At 38.5% G+C, this 20489-nt stretch overlaps 1 protein-coding gene across 3 annotated transcripts in view; it reads left to right on the top strand.

Moving 5' to 3' along the window:
* The window catches only part of LOC148999634 (neuroblastoma-amplified sequence protein), a 36887-nt gene extending 16590 nt beyond the window's left edge, over nt 1-20297 (top strand). For 2 of the 3 annotated variants that reach the window (XM_089141066.1, XM_089141064.1), the window contains 8 exons: nt 872-1071; nt 1329-2331; nt 3427-4394; nt 4978-5066; nt 6830-7189; nt 15208-16450; nt 16616-16881; nt 17200-20297. In XM_089141066.1, coding sequence (XP_088997192.1) covers nt 872-1071; nt 1329-2331; nt 3427-4394; nt 4978-5066; nt 6830-7189; nt 15208-16450; nt 16616-16881; nt 17200-19815 — 6745 coding nt within the window. In that variant the 3' untranslated portion in view covers nt 19816-20297. The remainder of the gene's footprint in view (nt 1-871; nt 1072-1328; nt 2332-3426; nt 4395-4977; nt 5067-6829; nt 7190-15207; nt 16451-16615; nt 16882-17199) is intronic. The other variant, XM_089141067.1, reaches the window with a different exon arrangement.
* The last annotated feature ends 192 nt before the right edge of the window (nt 20298-20489 follow it).

Raw genomic sequence — 20489 nt, 5'->3', positions numbered from 1 at the left:
TGATTGGTGTAGATAAATAGTTCAATAATACTGTTAGTTGATCTCTGATAACTAGATTTGGAGGATAAATTAAGTTTCAGTATATAATAAGAAGAAAAGAATTTGATGTTTGGAGAAAGGAGATTAGAAGAAACCCAGAAAGTCACAAAATAGAAGGAGAAAAAGATGGATAAAGAAAAGAGAAACCTGATGAAAGAATCAGCTAGAGCTTAAGAGGGGAAAGTCAGAAGTCAACTGGCCAGATCTGGAAAACTACTCTAGCTGGAGGGGGGAAGACGACTGGCCAGATCTGGAAAGCTAGTCTCTTATGCACAACCAATAACAATATCTTTGGAAAACTCAACATTTTCTTCACTATATTCGTGCTATTTTTTTGTTTCTTTTTGGGAGAGGGGCTGTGGTGGAGTTGGTTGGGTTTCTATAACCTATTAAGCTTCAATAAACCACAATATTACTACTAATAACCGTTTAAAATTCCTTGATTAACTCACACAAGGACTCTTAATCACTTCTATATGCTAAGAAACATAAACCCACACCTGTACTCTGTTGTGATTTATGTTTCTTCTTGTCAAACTAAAATTCTTCAACTTAAATTTTGAGAAAATCTTACCATATGCTAATTTGATCCCTCAAATATGGTTTACAGTGAAAACCTTTACAGTTTTTAAAAAACTGGGGAAAAAAAAAAATCCCCAGGTGTAGCTTGTTTTGTCTCATTTGAATCACTTCCAGCACCTTCTGTCTGACTTTTCATGCAGAATCTCACATTGATTACACTAGCTACATTTTTAATACTTCAAGAAGATTTCAGTTCTATTTTTCTGTTTCAGCCCCCAAAAAAAGTTTCTGTCTGACTTGTTTTTGACAGGTTTGGCTTCAATGTTATCACTTCAGATGGTTTGCTTCATTTTGTTGAAGTTAGTCGGCAGTCAGATGCATCTGTTACTTCTATCCCCATTTCAAGTAAGCGTGCTAGCCTGAAGAAAAACATACCTCAGCATGTCTCGTGCCTGGACTTCCATTCAGAACTTTCCTTAATGGTTATCGTGGGTAGTGCTGATGGTAATGGTATGGTTTTGTATCCCTAGTTCCAGCCCCCCTCCCTTCCCCCCTTTTGGCACTAGATTCTTTTCCGTCATAAATAGTTGTTAACCCAAGCATCCCGAAAAAAGTTTTTGGTGCATTCCTTTCATCAAATCATGGATATCTTACTTGGTGCATTCCTTTCATTGAAGCATGGATCTTATGACATGCCTGCTGTTAGAGACAAATATCATATTTAATCGGGTAGTATTTGTCTCATAGTTTGTCTGTTCTTCTTCCAGGATTCTATTTTATTTCTCTTGGTCGTGTATCAAGGAATGCAGATCTAGACCTTGTGTTCTGTACTTCTCAGTGTGAAGGTCTTGTCACTGCACCAAAAGGTTACATAGATACTCTGTCAACTCCAAAAGTGCTATTCTCACCACTTGGCAAGTATGTTGCTGTTCTTGATTTGATGGGGGGCTTGGATGTTTTTAGTTTGGATGCTGAAAAGTGTTCTCTTTCCATTATTGAATATGGGCAGAGGAGCCACCCACATACAACCGGTGTCTTAAATGGAAGAGGGAAGTTCTACAATGATATTGTAGATTTCACTTGGTGGTCTGACGACATCCTTGTTCTTGCAAGGAGGAGTGGTCCTATCATCATGATTGACATCCCAAGTGGGATAAAATGTATGGAGAATGATTCAGTATTCAGTGTGTCTGTTTTAGAAAGAGTACAACAACACCAAGGTCTTGTTTTCCTTTTGACATTATCAGAGGCTTCATATGTTGCATCTGATTCAATTGGAACTGCCAATCTACAAGATACTAGACAGACTGCTCAAGGTCAAAACAGATTTGATCAGTTAGATATTGTTAAATCACGCTGGAGCTTGATGTCATTTTCTGCGAGATCTGTTTCAGAAATGTACGATATTTTACTTAGCAATCAAGAATATCAGGCTGCCATGGAGTTTGCTAACCGACATGGGCTGGATAGAGATAAAATCTTTAAACTACAATGGTTACATTCTAGTCATGGAAGAAACGATATAAAACTATTTTTGTCAAATATCAAGGATCAAGATTTTGTTCTTTCAGAATGTGTTGAAAAAGTAGGACCAACAGAAGATGCTGTGAAAGACTTGATTGCATATGGCCTTTGTATCACTGACCAGTACAGATTTTCAGAATCAGAAAATGGTGATTGTAGTAAAATTTGGGATTTCCGGATGCGAAGACTTCAGTTACTGCAATTTAAAGACAGGTTGGAGACATTTGTTGGCATAAATATGGGCAGGTGTGTAATCCTTCTGGAACTTATCTTGGAAAAAATCATAGAGATTAATGTATTACAGTAAATTTTTTTGTTTGTATGATACTCGACTGCTGTCCCGTTTGGTCATCAGGGTTCTCCTTGAATTGAAGTAGGTGCCATCATGGTGTTCTTCTCATGGAAGCACCTACTTGGTTTCTCCCAATAAATCTCCTTAGTATAATCATGGTATGAAATATCGCTGAAATTTCGCAAGATTTCAGGTATCTCTAGCTGACTGAAATGAGATACAACTGCAAAATGAAGTTGAGTCTGTTATCTGAAATTTCGATAAGAATTTCAGGGGGTTGTAATTGTAATTTGTAATTGGTAATTTGTAAATTGTAATTGACATTTGATTACTTCTAGGATGTTCTACTTATGTCTTGTGTGTTTGTCATGTACATCTTAATGAAGTTTCAATGTTTTATTGATTATCAATTAAAATTGTTTCTCATTTATATCACTTTATCCTTCATATACGTAGATTTTTGAAAATACAACATTCATCTTTGTCCACATACAACCTAGCATGTCGAATCAAGAAAACTAATTTATGTTATGTTTTAGTAAAATAATAACTTTAGAAATGTGTTTGTTGGCCCTAAAATAGGTTGTCCACCGGAAACCATGTCAAAATCAGCCTTAAGATTCACTGACACTGGCACAATCTCTACCAGGTTTCACTGAAATATCAGTCGAAATTTCAAAATCTGGTGTCTTGACCTGGTTAAAACGCCAAAAGGAGACAGCTTCTCAAAGCTTGGTCATGATTAATCTTTTTCTAGGAGAATGGGTTTTGGTTCAGGAACAAGGAAAGAAAATGGTTTCTTAACACATTTTGCTTTTTGCTTCTAATCTATTTGTAAGAAGTCCACTGTTTAGCCTGTCTGACTTGTAATTTTTGCCTGCTCATCAACTTAATTTTAATTCCTTTGAGTTGGATTTTCATTGAAAAGGATTTTATGGTGTTTGGGTACACATGCTTTTGAGTTCTGACTCTTATGAGGCCCTTTATGATGTGTTGCTTAGTACAATTACTCTTGGAGATATGTGCATACTGATGCGTTTTTATTGCAGGTTCTCTGTGCAGGAATACTGCAAATTTCGGGTTATTTCTCTCAATGAAGCTGCTATCAGTCTTGCAGAAAAAGGAAAAATTGGGGCCTTAAATCTTCTTTTCAAACGTCATCCATATTCTCTGGCTCCCTTCTTGCTAGATATTTTAGCTTCCATTCCTGAAACAGTTCCTGCTAAGACTTATGGGCAGCTTCTTCCAGGGAGGTCTCCTATGATTGCTTCTATCAGGGAAAGAGATTGGGTTGAGAGTGAAAAGATGGTAAATTATATTCTGAAGTTTTCAGATAATCATGAGGATGCTGCTCATATTAGAACTGAATTCATTTTGAATCAGTGCTTAGGGTCTGTTTGGCCATCTATTGATGAACTTTCTCTTTGGTACAAGAATAGAGCTAGAGAAATTGATAGTTTGAGTGGACAGCTTGACAACTGCCTCCAAATGGTGGAGTTTGCTTGTCAGAAGGGTCTTGAGGAGTTGCAGCAGTTTCGTGAGGATGTCTCGTACTTGCACTCGCTTATTTATACTGATGGAATTGACGATGAAGGAAACATCTCACTGAGTCTTGTTGCATGGGAGCAATTGTCTGACTTCGAAAAGTTCAAGATGATGCTCAAGGGAATCAAAGAAGATAAGGTTGTGGAAAGGTTGCATGAAAAAGCTGTTCCATTCATGCGACGCAGATCAGATATGGCCACTGGAGATCAAGGGATTGATGATCAGAATGTTGGTGGCTGGATGCCTGATGACTCTTTTCTGGTTAGATGGCTTCTAGAGATATCCACAGAAAATTGTTTAAATATTTGCTTGATGGTTATTGAGGAAGGATGTAGAAATCTTCCGATTGATGGCTTTTTTAAGGATGGAGTTGAAGCTGTAGAATGTGCCTTGCAGTGCATATACCTCTGCACTCTTAGTGATAGATGGAGTACAATGGCCTCTATCTTGTCAAAGATTCCACAGATAAGAGGTAGCATACCCCACTTACGGGAATTTGAGAATTTCTCCATTTCCTGATTCTTTGTACAATCTGGAGCATTTCTGGAAAGTAATTAAGTTTTCTGGAATTGTCTTGCTTTAAAGAGCCTAGCCCCTGTTAGTAGGTTGAATAAAGATCTAAATGCTCCAAGTTTTCATTACATGTTGGCATTTTGTAACTTCATTGGAGCTGTAGCTTGCCTTCATTTTCCCAGCTCATTTTTTACTTACTGAGACATTGTTATTAGTGTTGATGTCTTAAGGGCATACAAGTGGCTTACTCCTGGTCAAGTGACAATTTCCTTAGTAGCATGACTTACAGCTACCTGATGAGTCCTTTTTGATGTCTAGAGTGATGCTGATTGCCTTCTTCCCTGTCCTTACAATTTTTTCATGGGCTGAGTTAGTTTCTGATTTGTGCTGATACTAGTAACTGTTTACAAACTATATCAAGGCTTGATAACCCGTTTGGGTCCTTGTTTGGTTGTGCGTTTTTAATGCCAAGTTTTTATGTTGTATATTTGTTTTTCGCTAATTAATGTATTAGGACATGATGTAACTCTCTGAATGGACAGATACTAATGTCTATGATGCGGACCTGGAGAAAAGAATTAAACTTGCAGAAGGCCACATAGAAGCAGGGAGGCTTTTGGCATATTACCAGGTTTGTAAATATTTTCTTTTCTATCTTCATGCTGGAGTTGCTTTTTCCCAGTCTAATGTCACTGCTGAGTCCTGATATAGGTCTAATTACTTGACTCTCTTTTAAACAATATTACCTTAATGTCATATATTCCTTAAATCCTATTGTTCTGTGTTTCCAGCTGTGTTGATTTATGTGATACTTTCAAGGTTCTCCTAGTTTGTTGGTTGTCATTTATGAAATCCTCTGCCAGTCTGCCATTGACTATGAACCCCTTTTAGATACTATTGACTACTTAACTGACCATATAGTTCTGATGATAATAGTTAAAAGCATGTCTAATGTGGTAATGAAAGATTGAAGCTTGGGACTCTCCTGTTTTATCTATCCCTACTGGTTGACCCTATATTGACATGGTCTGTGAGTGCTTTTAATTTGTTTGACATCACATAGTCCAATTCCTATGCGGATGTACTGTGACACAAGATATGGGATAAAGTAATAATCAACTCAAGGGAAAGAAGGAAGCCTTGAGTCTTATTTACTGTTTTTTATATAATTACGACCATTTGACTTCTGTAATCTTCACATTATTAGTTAAGCATAGAATCTTTTAGTTCCCTTCCTTTTGTAGAAGACTATGAGATCTTTTAAGCAGATGAGAGAATTGTGTTGATGAAAGAAAAATCATAGAAGGAAAAAATCTGTTTACAATCCTTGGCCAAAAGGTTGAAGACCCCTTGCCTCCCAAAAATGAAAAAAAGGAAAGAGGAGAAAGTCTTGCGGAAATCTGTAGTCACTAGTCGGTAGTCACTATCATCCTATCAACAAAAATATACTAGACGAAGCAGCATCCCTTCCAAGACTCAAATCAACATATAAACGAGATAATATAATCTTAATCTTCTTGGCCTCTTTACTTCTGCTACATCTAAATAATAGTGAATGGTGCTGTTATTTTGTTGCAATTATTATTGTTATTGTGAAGTCTGAGGTTATTTTTTATGTAGTTTCCAATTAGTCTTTTATTCTTGTTATTCTGCCCCAAAATACCAGGGCAGAGGGGTAGTTTATGTTAACTTAGAAGTCCTAATTATTGTAAGATTGTAATCCTGTCTATTATGAATAATTAGAGCATGTGATTAGGAAAATACAATCGCAGGCCTTTTTCCTGTGAGCATACTCCTTCTGTGCTGGTTGGTGGGTATAGATTTCTGATTTCTAACATCATTATTAATTTTTTTTTTTTGTAATAATTTGTTTTTCCAGATCAATATGCTTTTCTGATTTACGCTAGTTTCATTGTTGAAGATCACGTCTTCAAATTGATGCTAACTTCTATGCTTCTCCCTTGGATTTAGTTAAACGGTTGGATTGCATAAAATCTACTCTGGATAGTAGCAAAGTTTGGAATGTTTTTGCGGCCAAATTTTGCAAACCATCTGGAAGAAGAAACATCTTGGACAGAACCCTATATTTCATCTCCTGAGGAGCCCAAATTCTTTGTGGAAACGGAAGCTATCATTCTAGTTTTGTCCAGTTAGAAAACAATTAGGAGGCTAGAGTCCACTACTTTTTGTCTCTTTGTTTTTGTTACAGGCTTGCTAGTCTGGTGTGTTTTAAGGCTATGCTATTGTCTTTGATGAGGATTCTTGATTGATGACATGAATCTTGCAGTTCTGTGTTATGTGAATTGAGAGACGTTAGTTTTTGAATTGATCTAATTTGATACTTCTGCATTTATGGCTAGAGCTTTACCTGTTTGTGTTGTTGTTTTCAAGCAGGTCCCAAAACCGATTAGCTTTTTCCTAGAAGCTGGTTCTGATGAAAAAGGTGTCAAACAAATTCTTCGTCTTATTCTCTCTAAATTTGGTCGACGGAATCAGGGGAAATCAGATAATGATTGGGCAAACATGTGGCGTGATCTTCAGTCCCTTCAAGAGAAAGCATTTCCTTTTCTGGACTTGGAGTATATGCTGATGGAATTCTGCAGAGGACTTCTAAAGGCTGGAAAGTTCTCTTTGGCTAGGAACTATTTGAAGGGGACAGGTGCAGTTTCTTTGGCAACAGAAAAAGCAGAAACTCTTGTTATACAAGCTGCAAGGGAATATTTCTACTCAGCTTCAAGTCTTGCTTGTTCCGAAGTGAGTATGGACATTCCATTGCATTAATTTCTGTCTCTGTGTTGGTTCTTTTTTATTCCCCATAGTTCCATGTGAAAGGGTTTGGGTTGTGGTTATGGCAGTGTCCAAATTTTGACTGAGATGACCGAAATGTCGGTTCTTTTCAAAACCAAGACGAAATTGATGGGACGAAAAGATATTCCCAAGTTTTGTCCTGGTCGAAGCACGGTTGAAATTTTGACCAAGATGGGTGAATGGGCTACACTATAGATTTCCAATATCTCAGTCTAGTTCTGTGAAATTTTGCAGAACTTGCAGGGTGATTGTGGTCGAAATTTCGGACATCTGCATCCATTTTTGCCTCTTTTAAGCTGTTCTTCACTCAAAAATGCCACTTCTTGGTAAAAGTATGTTTGCATATGGGTATGGGGATGGATTGAGATTAGGCATCATTTTTGAACTTCATCTTTGGATATCCATCAGAACCATCACACCTAGTTACTCCAGTTCCTTCATATTGGTCAACATTGTATTTGTCATTTTGTATCAAACATTTAAAGTAACAATTTCTTCAAGGGTCATTGTCTTGCATTCAAGCAAGGTCATTTGAAGTATGCCATACAATGACACTTGTATGCAATACGTTGAATGAGCCTTGCTTGGAAAATACAATGACACTTAGGTTCATTTATACTTACACTTGTATCAAACATTTAAAGTAAGCAATAAATTGTGTACTTTAAATGTATGCAATACAATGACACTTGAACAAATTGTATACTAAAACTTGAATGATAAGTCTTCGTTGGTTTTTTAAGCAGAATACCTATGCCATTGTGTTCTTTATGCTTTAAGTAGGTAGTATGCAAGAAATTAGATTAAAAAAACCATGTAAAACCCCCCCGAAGCCAAACATTGAACCCCTTGGGAACATTTGCAGGTTTCAACTGAAATTTCGTACCATCTCAGTTTCTAGGCCGGTTGAAACTGGCCTTGAAACTGAGATTTCAAACCTTGGGTTATGATCATTGGTTTGGCCCATGTTCTTTAGCTTTAAAAGTGACTGGGTTGCCCTGTTCCCGCCAATTCAAATCAGGATGACTGGTGACTGTTGATCTGTACTACCGTGATGTTAACAAGTTTCTTCCCATATTGGCCAGAATTGCTCCCTTTTGCAAGATTTCTGTAGAGTGTAGAAAATATCTGACTTTGTCGAAAACTAGGGAAAGTAACTATGTTTCACAACAACAATTTCTTTTCTTGCATTTAGTTAAATTTTATCATCAGATATGTAAAGATCGTACTTTATGGTGAAAGAGTTTGTAATATTATGGAAACATAACACATCAAAGTTATACTTCCCAAAATTCTTGTAAGGTCAATGGGGCCGATTCTCATTATCCATGTGATTTGTTTATCATTTGTATCCTAATCACTCAAATTCTCATTTAGGTTTTGAAGAATGAGAGAAAGAGAGAGAGAGTTGAGGAAATAATGACTTGACCCTTATATGTATGCCCAGTGACTAAACAGAATAACAAATATGCTTAAAAAGCTTGAAAGATCACACTACAACAGTTTTCAGGGCGATGCATGTATGTCACACATGACAGACTTGTTTGGAATAGAATGGAAAACAACTACTAGGCCTTATGGTGAAGACGTCAGCCAACTGATCACATGATTGGACAAACAGGATATACAAATCCTGACAATCTATTTCCACATGCTTGTGTCCTATCATGCTGAACTGGGTTGTAGCAGTACCTGTAGCAGATATGCTATTACAATACAGCATCACAGGAGAACTGGAGCTGCTACCAACATCATGGTGCAAGAACAGGTAAACATATCTGGTTTCTTGCTATGCCAGATACAAGATTTCCTCCAACAAAGGAACAATAGCCAGATGCGGACTGATGGTCTGGACTCTGGAGAACCTGCCATTTAGCATTGGTGAATGCCTTTGCATGCAGGCATCATGACGATTGAGGAGAGAAAGGAATCCCTTTTCTTGGGGCAGATCATGCATTACACTGACCCACTATTAGATCAATGTTTGGTCAAGTATGTGACTGATATATCATATATCAATCCCCCTACAAAGCACAGATAGGCTCCTTTACCCACTCTTGTCCATCTTTTCTCTTCAGATGTGTGTTTGCTGCAACTGGAGTATCAACAGGTGGCTGCCAAGCATCCCAGAAGGTCTAAAACTATACTTCGTTTGAAAGAGGAAGATTCCTTTGGGAGACGTAGCGACTTTGGTTCCAAGAAAGTACTTTAACTGCCCATATCTTTGATCTTGAATCCTTGGCCAAAGTATTGCAACTTGGCTATCTCATCTTTGTCACTCCCAACAAGGGCAGAACTTCAACATACACAATGAGGACAATGGCATGGTTGCCACTTACCAGTGATAGTAATCAGCAATTCTGCATTACATTGAGAGTAAGCTATTGTAGCCATGGCTTTTTGAAAGCACCCAAACCATGATCTAGGGGGTTGTTTCAGCCATACAATGCATACTTCAGCTTACACACAGTCACTGGGGTTTTCATATGTTGGGAATCCTTGGGAACATTCATATATGCTTCCTCCTCAAATTCACCTGGAAGGAAAGCATCTTATAATCTAGTTATGTAGACCCCAGGCCTTGTCAACTGCACATGTGAGGTAATTCAAAAGTATTCAATTGGACCTCAAGTGCAATGGTCTCCTGGTAGTCAATTCTACGTGTTTGTGTAAGCCCCTTTGCCACAAATGTTGCCTTAGACAGATCATTTGTTCCATCAACTCTTTGCTTCACCATGTAAACCCTTTCGATGCCACTTGTCTCTTGCAGGAGTAAGTGAGACCAAATCCCAAGTACCGCTCTTTTCTGGATGCCTACATTTCTTCTTAATATGGTGCTGTTTCAATATGAGGTTGTGATTGCATCCTGAGAAGTCTGAGGAAGGGAGACAAAGGCCCAAGAAAATACAAAAGCATGCCAGAACTTAGAAAGGGGATCATAAGTCATGACATAGTCGATAGGATGTCGTGTTTTATTCTTCTTCCCTTTATGGACAACAATTGGCAAATTCATGTGATTAACGTTAACAGGAAGGGAACGTTACCAACTATTAGTAAGGAAAGAAGTTGCTGGTTGGATCAGAAGGAAGTTATTGACCTGTGGTTATTGTTGTTGGCCTCTTGAAAGGACAAGTTAAAGGAAGAGTGTAAACCTTCCCATATCTTGTGTTTGTGCCCTTGTCAACACTTAGTTGTTCCCCTTGAATAGAAGGATGGGTAGATGGTGTAGGAGGGTGAGCATCACACATTGGAACAACAATGAAGGACTATCAAGGGGGCCAACCATCAGCATGTCATCTAGTCCTGGATTGACAGATAATTAACTAGGAACTAATTCTCCCAAGGATCCAACAAGAACCATGCTCAGATTTGAAAAATTAGGGTTAGGGTTTGTGAAATCAAGAAATTGGGGCTTTAGGGTTTATAGATGGAATATGGGCTGGGGTTTGGGTTAAACTCTAGTGGGGAGGAAATGGTTATGCTTGCCAAAAAATCCAAAACTGTTGATTGTTGTGCATAATCTGAAAATTGGGTCTTACTTGGGAGAAACTGGTAAGAGCCAATTCACCAGTTTCAGAGGGTCATATTGCAACCAAATTCAATGGCTTTTGTTGGACTGTAGGTATCAACATAGTCCGAGTATGGAGGAGTTCTCCTGTTTATCTTTATCTCCTTCCTTTCTTCTCTTTTTTTTTTTTTTTTTTGGGGGGGGGGTGTTCAGGGTGAATGACAGAGTTCTTAATGGTTAGATGCAAGGTAATTGTAACATTGTAGAATTAGAAACTTAGGGTTTATGGTGGCTAGATTCGACATCAAGGTAGATCGACTGTAGGTATGATGAGGGGTTTTCATGTGTTGAATAGGAATGACTTTTAATGGTTAAGTCTGCAAGTGAATCCCTTCGAATGGATGTTTCCGATTACGAAAATATTGATTGAAGGGGGAATGAAGAGGCTCCTGCCTGAGAAGTTGACTACCAAAGTCACAATCTTCCTCAGTTCCTTGGCTAATCAACCACGAAGACTGTCTAATGGGAGCCAGAACAGGTGAAGAGAGTGGGGTTGGGGGGAAGAGGGGAGTGGGGGATTGGGGTTGGGAGTGTAAAGAAGAAATCTGAGAAGAATATGAGTTGTAGGGGAAGAGTGAGGAGAAGACTACATGCACAAAAACTCAATTCTACTATTCCATACTAATTAAGCTATTACAAGATCATACTAACTAAGCTGATTACAAGAATTTACATAATAGAAAAAGACATGCTTCGATAAGAAAACAACCACAGTAAGACTCGTAGCAATTTAAATCTAACTATACTATTCGTAAGTATCCTGCTAAAATTAAAAATCTATTTACATAATCATCCAATAGGATAATCAATAAAATCCCAAATATCTATTAATGTCTCACTCAAACTGGGCCTACACAGTCAGTTGTTCTATCCTAAAGTCCTACAAATCGACAATCAATTGACTGGTAATTCTGAGGATAGTCTCCCTTTAAATTTATTAATATTATTTTTAATTTATTTTAAATTGTATTTAAATTCCTCAAATATAGGTGGTTTAGGCCAGATTTTTAGCCGAGATAGGCCATTTCAATGGTTTTAATTAAATCCTGAATTTAGGCTGAAATAAAACCATGTAATTGGAATTCCATCTTAGATTGTGCTGCATCACTATCCCAACAGCCAGAACAGGAGTAAGGTCCTAGACCTAGCACCAATGGAGTTCCAAATTCCAGTACTTGATCTTACCAAGAGAGAAGGCAGCAGGTTTCTCAAAGCTTACAAAAAGCAATCCAATTTCATAAACTCAGTCTGTGTATCCTTCTCCATTGACTGGTATATATATAGGGACTAGTCAGTAATACAAACTCATGTTTAAAAAGGAAAGCTTATTAACTCAATTCCTTGTTGAAAAGGAGTTTCTAACAGAAATAAACTACCTAGTTGACTGATTGACTCTGTAACAAGCCCCTAACTTTGAAAAGGTTGGAAACAGGCTTAAGCTACAATAAAGTAACTCACCCGGCGTCCCAATTCTATTTTGAAACGAGTTTCTAACTTCTAACTTACTGTGTAATTGACCCAAACTAGAAATTATAAACAAAATCAAACTAAGTAAATGATCTGTTATTGTAGTTGGTCCTTGTGCCTTTGTTTTGGGCCCATAAAGAGTCCCATTACCAATTAAAACCATGGGGTGCTAAATGTCCATAGCCAGTATAACCATCTTTGGGCATATTTTAAGAGAAATAAGCCTTTTTGGTGGTAGATCTGTGTCAGTTTCCCTGAAGAGGTGTTGTGGGCAATATCATGGAATATAACATCTAGAATGACAGAAGTACTATGAGAAAGGTGGATGCTAGTAATTACAGCCCTCCTAACTGGCCAAGTAACCAATGGTGACGGAGTGGAGCCCTGAAGAGTCAAGCTTAAGAAAATGACAATTACGTCAAAGCACACCACCCAAAGACCGGTGCAGGAATAATAGAGGAGGACAACAACTTAAGAATATCTAATGAGACTTAGACTGCAAAACATGAGAGCTTATATGGTTGATCAGGTATGCAAAACTTTGTAGACTGCCTCTGATGTAGGATAGCCCTAGGAACTAGGGTATTCTACAAGTGGGCAGGATCACTATCTAAGTAAGACACTAGAAGGGGTATGGGGGTTGGGAACTGCCCAGCGCACACACTCTACTAGCAAGATATCTTCAACAAAATACTATCCAACAATCAATAGTATAAATAAAGTGCAAAGAGTATAAAGACTATAGGAAATACCATTCAGATGTCAAGCATAAAGGAACCTCTCAAATAGGTAAGGGAATTAGGGGCATTGTATTCAAAATAACAAAAGTGACAGCAACAACTCATAAGGACTGACCTTCCATTCAACTAGAGAATAAAACGTATGTTCACTGCCAAAGACCTCTTCCAATTCTAACCAACAACTGCAGTGCGTCACTTAGGATTAGCAAAATATAAATAAGGCAGTGTAGTCTGCAGTCCCAATAAAAAAAGAAAATTTCCAGAATTATGAAGTGGCACAAATCTGGAAATTCAGTGGCAGGGTGAAGATGTAAGAATGCAGAAACTGAGAATCTGAAAGCAAGAGAGGTTGCAGCAGTGTTACTGCCAAGCAGAAAAGAGGAGAATAGGAAAGAAATAGAGGATTGAAAGGCTGCAGGATTACCATAGGGCGTGGGGTAGGAAACCTGCAAGAGAGTGGTTATAAAAAAAAACAGCAGAGAAAAAGGGTGGGACAGCAAGGCTGTCAACAGAGTGAAGGGAAGAAACAGAAATAGGCAACAGGGAGATTTTTCTTACAGAAAAAAAGGGAGGGGAAAAAAAGAAAAAAGAAAGAAAGAAGACGACAAGAGTGGGGGTGAAGGGATTTTTGTCCAGAAAAGGAGAAAAAAGGAAGAAGAAGACAGGTGCGAAAAAGGGTTCTTTCATGCAAGCAAAGAGAGGAGGGAAGCGCTACCATGAGAAGAGGGCTCCATGATAGGTAGAGAGAGGTGCTGTCACTGGATCCAAGAGAGGACTGCGCTGCTTGTTCTTTTTTCTTTTTCCTTTTTCTTTCTTTCTTCTACTTCCATCTTTTTTTATTTTTATTTTTTTAATTCATTCGATTAGTGATGCCCTCATGTTGCTTAAATAATAAAAATAACCCTAAAACTGAACTGCCCTTATTAAAAAACAGATTTTATCCCAAGAATACCCTTACAATGAAATAAATCCAAAAGATGAATCAATATAACAAAAATTATGTGGACTATGGTCCTAAGGGTCCAGGTGACCCTTTACTAGTAGATCTCCTTGTACACCTCCCCGAACCATGTGGAAAGGTTCGCAGGTGGTCGCCTCCGTCTCTGGTAATAGTGAGTGATGGGTGGACATGTGATGTTCCCATCAGCCTCGCTTGACTAGTGTTTAGAGAACATTTCAAACATAATGACACAGGCAATCTAAATGTCCCAGTTGTGGAATACAATGGAACTGTGCTGATTATGAGACTGAATGGAGCAAAAGAAGCAAACTTTGACCATGAGTAGACATGTACCACAGCCTTCATGAATAGCTAAAACATTAAATAAACAAATATGGACCTTTGTAACAGGAACTTGGTAAACTGAACCCCAGACAACAGTTTGAATAATCATAACTGAGATCTGTTCTATCCAGGTTTGTTGAACCTGGACATTTGAATTGGAGCAGCTATGAACCAGAAATATGTTCATACTCCTGCATTACCATGTGTTAAGACTGTTGCTTTTCTTGCTTCAAGTAATGCATATTGTTGCCTTGGCAATGCCCTGATAACTATGGTTTCAACTTTTCATGCGTTGCTTAAATGTATTTTGGCACACCAATATGTATCCGCAGTTATCTTGTGAATGAAGTTCTAAATTTTGGTTTTGAGGCCAGTTTTTGCCCTGGTGAAAACTGAGATTCCCTGGTTATGTGGGGTTGGGGAATTTTTGTTTTTGGGGTGTGGTCTCAACATGTCATGGCCTCATGGGCACTGTGCTTTTCTTGTCTCTCTCTTAACTTTTGGCATTTGGATGTGAGGAAGTGAAATCCTAAAGCATCATTTATTTAAGAAAATTCTGAACTCTTATCAGAGAACGAACATATTGTTTTCCTTTCAATATTAGCCTTCTCCCAAGTCTTTTCTACTTTTGGTCATTTTACCTGAGAGCATGCAAATTAAAGTGCTCTGAAAAAGGTGGACCTGTTGGTTAGTTATATTCTGGACTCATTCCTCATTTTATGCTCAGTTCCAAACCCCCCCCCCCCCCCCATTTTGTATCTGACCTGGGATCCCTTCTATCATTCTGATATCATCTGCAATTTTAAAGATTTTTGTCAACAACATAATATGTAAAGCAGGTTTTTCATCTTGACAGCTGGTGGTCCTATTTTACTGATGGAAATATTTTCCACATGTGCTTCAGATCTGGAAGGCTAAGGAGTGTTTGAACCTCTTTCCAAATAGTGCAAGTGTTAAAGCAGAGGCTGATGTTATCGATGCATTTACCATTAAACTTCCCAGCCTTGGGGTTACACTTCTTCCCTTGCAGTTTAGGCAAATAAAAGATCCAATGGAGATTATTAATATGGTAATTACAGGTCAACGTGGAGCTTATCTCAATGTGGATGAACTTATAGAAATTGCTAAGCTTCTTGGGTTGAGATCCCAGGATGAGATAGCAGCTGTACAAGAGGCTGTGGCAAGAGAAGCTGCTGTTTCTGGTGACCTGCAATTGGCATTTGATCTGTGTCTTGTTTTGGTTCAGAGAGGGCATGGACCTATTTGGGATTTATCTGCTGCATTAGCTAGAGGCCCTGTCCTTGATAATATGGACATAAGTTCTCGAAAACAGCTGCTAGGTTTTGCTTTAAGCCATTGCGATGAAGAATCAATTGGTGAGCTTCTGCATGCATGGAAGGATCTTGATATGCAAAGTCAGTGTGAAACATTAATGATAATGACAGGGACTAATCCTCCTAATTTTTCTGTTCAAAATTCTTCGATCACCCCGCTTCCAATTCACAGTATTCAAGATATAGTGACCTTGAGAGATTGCTCTGAAATGTTGGGTGTTGGTAATGGTGATCAGGAAGTTCATTTTGAAAACATAAAAAATATACTTTTAACTGTTGTAAAGGAGTTACCTAATGAGAAAAGAATAGATTGGGATTCGCTTCTAAAAGAAAATGGAAAAGTACTAACTTTTGCTGCATTGCAACTTCCATGGCTGCTTGAATTGAGTATGAAAGAGGAGTATGGGAAAAAAAGGGTTCCCGGCATGAAAACCTTTGCTGGGAAGCCATATATAAGTGTGAGAACTCAAGCTGTGGTGTGTATCCTGTCCTGGTTGGCAAGAAATGATATTGTTCCTAGTGATGATCTAATTGCATCTCTAGCAAAATCAGTAGTGGAGCCACCGGTAACTGAAGAAGAAGACATTCTTGGATGCACATTCTTGTTAAATCTTGTGGATGCTTTTCATGGAAAGGAAATAATAGAGGAGCAGTTGAGAACAAGGGAAGCATACCATGAGATGTCTTCCATCATGAGCATGGGAATGTTATATGGTTCATTGCACAACTCTGGTGTTGAATGTGATGGTCCTCTTCAGAGAAGAGAGCTGCTGCTGCAGAAATTCCAAGAAAAGAACAAACCTCTGAGTGCAGGTTATTTGATACTCTTAATATTGTCGTCAAATGACCTTCTTTAATTCTATTTATGGATGTATTCTTGTCATGGAAAACTGTTGTCATCAAGTATGTATATAGCTATATACAATTTTCCCATCATATTACTCTTTCTCTCATTTCATTTCCCTATTTATGTGTCAGATGCTATGGTCAAGATTGATGAAGTGCAATCTACCTTCTGGAGAGATTGGAAATCAAAACTAGAGGAGCAGAAGCATGTGGCAGATCAATCCAGGGCACTGGAACAACTTATACCGGGGGTCGAAACGGCACGATTTTTTGCTGGGGACTTTGTTTACATTGAAAGTGTTGTTCTCTCCTTGGTTGATTCAGTAAAGCTGGAAAAGAAACCTGTGTTGAAGGAAGCATTGAAATTAGCTGCTGCTTATGGCTTGAAGCAGAGTGATGTACTCTCTCTCTCTCTCTCACACTAGAAGCTGAAGATTACTCTTTCCTTTGGTTAAAAATCTTTTATCTTTCTTCATATTTGTGTCCATATTGACTGCTGAGATACTTCTCATAAAATCTTTTTTCTTATGTTTCTAGATTCTGTCTGCTCCTATTTATTATTCTGTTATATAACCTGGCTCCCATCATATCTGCTTCTATTTTCTGCATGTGTACTGGTTGTACTTGTACTTCCATCCTTGCAGATTAATTGTGTATTTTTGGCCTTCTAAATGTTCTCTATATGCTAATAAACAATTATTTCCCTTTTTATGCAGGTGCTTCTGCAGTTCGTTGGTTCTGTCCTCGTTTCCGAGGTTTGGACAATTGATGATATTGTAGCTGAGACTTCGGAGCATTGGGAGAAAATACTTGCTTGTGCTGCAGAAGTCATTAAAACCATTTTCTTAGTTGTCTATCCTGCAATTGATGGGTGCAACAAGCAGCGGCTTGCTTACATATACAGTATTCTCGCTGATTGCTACTTGCAGCTGGAGAAAACTGAAGAACCTTTGATAGTCACACCCCCTGATTTATCAAATACTTGTAATCTTAGTTTAAGACAACTCTACAGGGTTCTCGAGGAAGAATGCAGAAGAATTTCCTTTATCAAGAATTTGAACTTTAAAAACATTGCTGGGCTGGGTGGTTTGAAATTTGAGTGCTTTAGTGATGAAGTTTACAAAAACATCAATGAATCTAGTGTGGAAGCATTAGCAAAAATGGTTCAGAATCTTGTCAGTATCCATACTGATTCTGGGTGTCTTGTCTCATGGCAGGAAGTTTACAAGCACCATGTGCTGAGTATGTTGGCTACTTCAGATGATAGAACCAAGATTTATACTCATCTTGATGATCCAGAAAACTTTCAGCACTTCATAAGTGAACTTGAGCAGAACTATGATTGTTGCCGGTTCTATATTGAATCCTTGTCAAAATCAGATGGCTTGAACATTATGTGGCGGTACTACACGTCAAGCCTTCTACTAGATGGTTCTTTTGAGAAATTGAGAGGTGACTCAGGATGGCTGGACTGCCTTATCTCACTATTAAATTTCTGGATTAGGATGGCAGATGATATGCAAAGGATTGCATACCGTGAAAGTTTAGAAGACCGACCTGTAAACTTTAATCCGAAAAAACTAGGAAAATGTTTGAAGGTTTTCAGTAGTCTGGTGATGGAGGAGAAAGTCTTGGCAAGTCAAGGATGGCAAACTGTTCACAATTATGCAAAATGTGAGCTCATGAACAATTCCATTGATCAGGTATTTATTTTCTGCAGAGCCATGGCTTTTTCTGGATGTGGGTTTGGAGCCGTTGCTGAAGTCTTTTCTGAGGCCATGATGCAGGGTCCAACCGGCTTAAATTTGGACCTAGATAATGAATTTGATCTGGATTATTCTCAGAATCTTCCACAACTTTACATAAATATATTGGACCCTGTTTTGCTTGATTTAGGAAGTGAATCTTCTGTACGCCAGAATTTGCAATTCCTGTTGTCATCACTCAGTAAATTGGAAGGCAACCTGGACAATTTGAAGAAGGTTAGGTATGCTGTCTGGGGAAGATTAGGGACATACTCAGGTAATATGCAACTGAAAAGTCATGTTCGAGTTTATGCTTTGGAACTCATGCAGTCCATCATGGGTAAGAATCACAAGGGTCCATCCGAGCCCTTAACAAATGTTCAACCGTGGGAAGGGTGGGATGAGTTTCATGCTACTGTGGCAAGCAGTGAGACTTCCAGTCTGGATGGAGCAAATGTCTCAAATGCATCGAGCCTATTTACAAATACCTTGGTTGCCCTTAGGTCGACCCAACTGGCGGCATCAATTTCACCAAATATTGAAATCTCTTCAGATGATCTTTTGTCAGTGGACTCTGCAGTCTCTTGTTTCATGAATTTATCCAGGGTTGCTGGCAGTGAATCACATTTGGATGCTCTTCAAGCCATCCTGGAAGAGTGGGAAGGTCTTTTCTCTTGTCTAAAACATGAAGAGGATTCATCTGAAGCAGCTGATGTTGGAAACAATTGGAGTGGTGATAAATGGGATGAGGGTTGGGAAAGCTTTCAGGAAGAACCTGTTGAGAAAGAGGGGAGAAATGAGCAGCCTCCTGTTCATCCTTTGCACATGTGCTGGATGGAGATAATTGAAAAGCTTGTTGTGCAGTCTCGATTTGTAGATGTGATAAGACTAATGGACCAATCCTTGCTGAGACCTAATGGCATTTTGCTGAATGAGGAGAGTGCCCAGAAGTTGAGTCATGCTGTTGCTGCCATGGATTGCTTTGTGGCTTTGAAGATAGTGTTGCTACTTCCTTACGAAACTGTTTGGTTGGACTGCTTACAGACTGTTGAAGATAAGTTGAAGCAAGAAGGTATCACAAACACAAGTAGACAAGATCATGAACTTTTTATCCTTGTCATATCATCTGGACTGGTGTCTAACATTGCTGCCAACCCTAGTTACTGTACCACTTTCTCATACTTATGTTATCTGGCGGGGCATTTTGCTCACCTTTGTCAAGTGGTTGACTTATCCCTTTTCAAATCAAGAGGGAGGGAGGAGGCTAACACCGATCAAGATGAGTTTCTGTTTATTTTCAGAAGAATTTTGTTTCCGTGCTTTATATCAGAGCTTGTCAAGACAAAGCAGCAGCTTCTTGCAGGGTTTTTTGTCACTCAGTTCATGCACACACCTTCTTCTTTCAGTCTTATCAACATTGCAGAAGCTAGTCTCAGAAGGTATTTTGAAGGGCTGGTTCGCCGTGAGTGTGCCGAACCCATTCTTGGAGAAAATGGTTCTTGTAGGTCATTAGTAAATACAATCTCTAGACTGAGAGTTAAGTTGGGGAGTTTGATTGAATCTGCATCAGCATGTCTTACAACTTAATATTGAAATGAATATGGAAATACCAAAGGATTAGAAATTTACATGCATTAGTCATACAAAATGTTGGATTCTTATTCCAAAATTATTACTACTAAGTTTCAAAAGTCAAAAACCCTTTTGTATTTTTGTTGGAACACTTGTAATTGGAAAGATTCAAATTTAAGACCTCTTGATAAGCCATGATCAGCACCTGCAGTCATCAAATCTTTTAAATTAATGAACCCAAAAAATTTCTCTAATATTTCAATATGAGTTAGCCAAAGGATTACCTTCCAATGGCCCAGAGAATGATCAATGGTTGCCATCTGGTGTCCTCTAAGGGTACTGGGAGCTTTGTTTGTAGGTACATCCAGACCATCTTCACCAACAGCTACTGTCAGGCTGAAAGAGTGTTTGGTAATTCCATTAAGAGGGAATAGACATGGTGATATGATCTAACTGGCCCTGCTTATCATTTGTTCTTAGGCACTCACCAGCTTATTTCACACCCTAAAGAAGTTGGGGGTGAGAAGGTACGCCACAGAAGAATCCTGATCTCACATTTACTCTTCGTTGATGACTGTCTTTCTCTGACAAGAAGTTAGAGAAGAATTTTCAAAAAAATCACCCAAAAGAAGAAAAGCTGGAGGATTCCATTTGAAGCCAAGTCTTGACAAGGCAAGTAGTTAGGAAGT

Source organism: Hakea prostrata, chromosome 11, assembly GCF_041222555.1.
Source record: "Hakea prostrata isolate BN-2017 chromosome 11, UWA_Hpros_2, whole genome shotgun sequence".
NCBI lineage: Eukaryota > Viridiplantae > Streptophyta > Magnoliopsida > Proteales > Proteaceae > Hakea > Hakea prostrata.
This window is presented reverse-complemented; position numbering and strand designations above follow the sequence as displayed.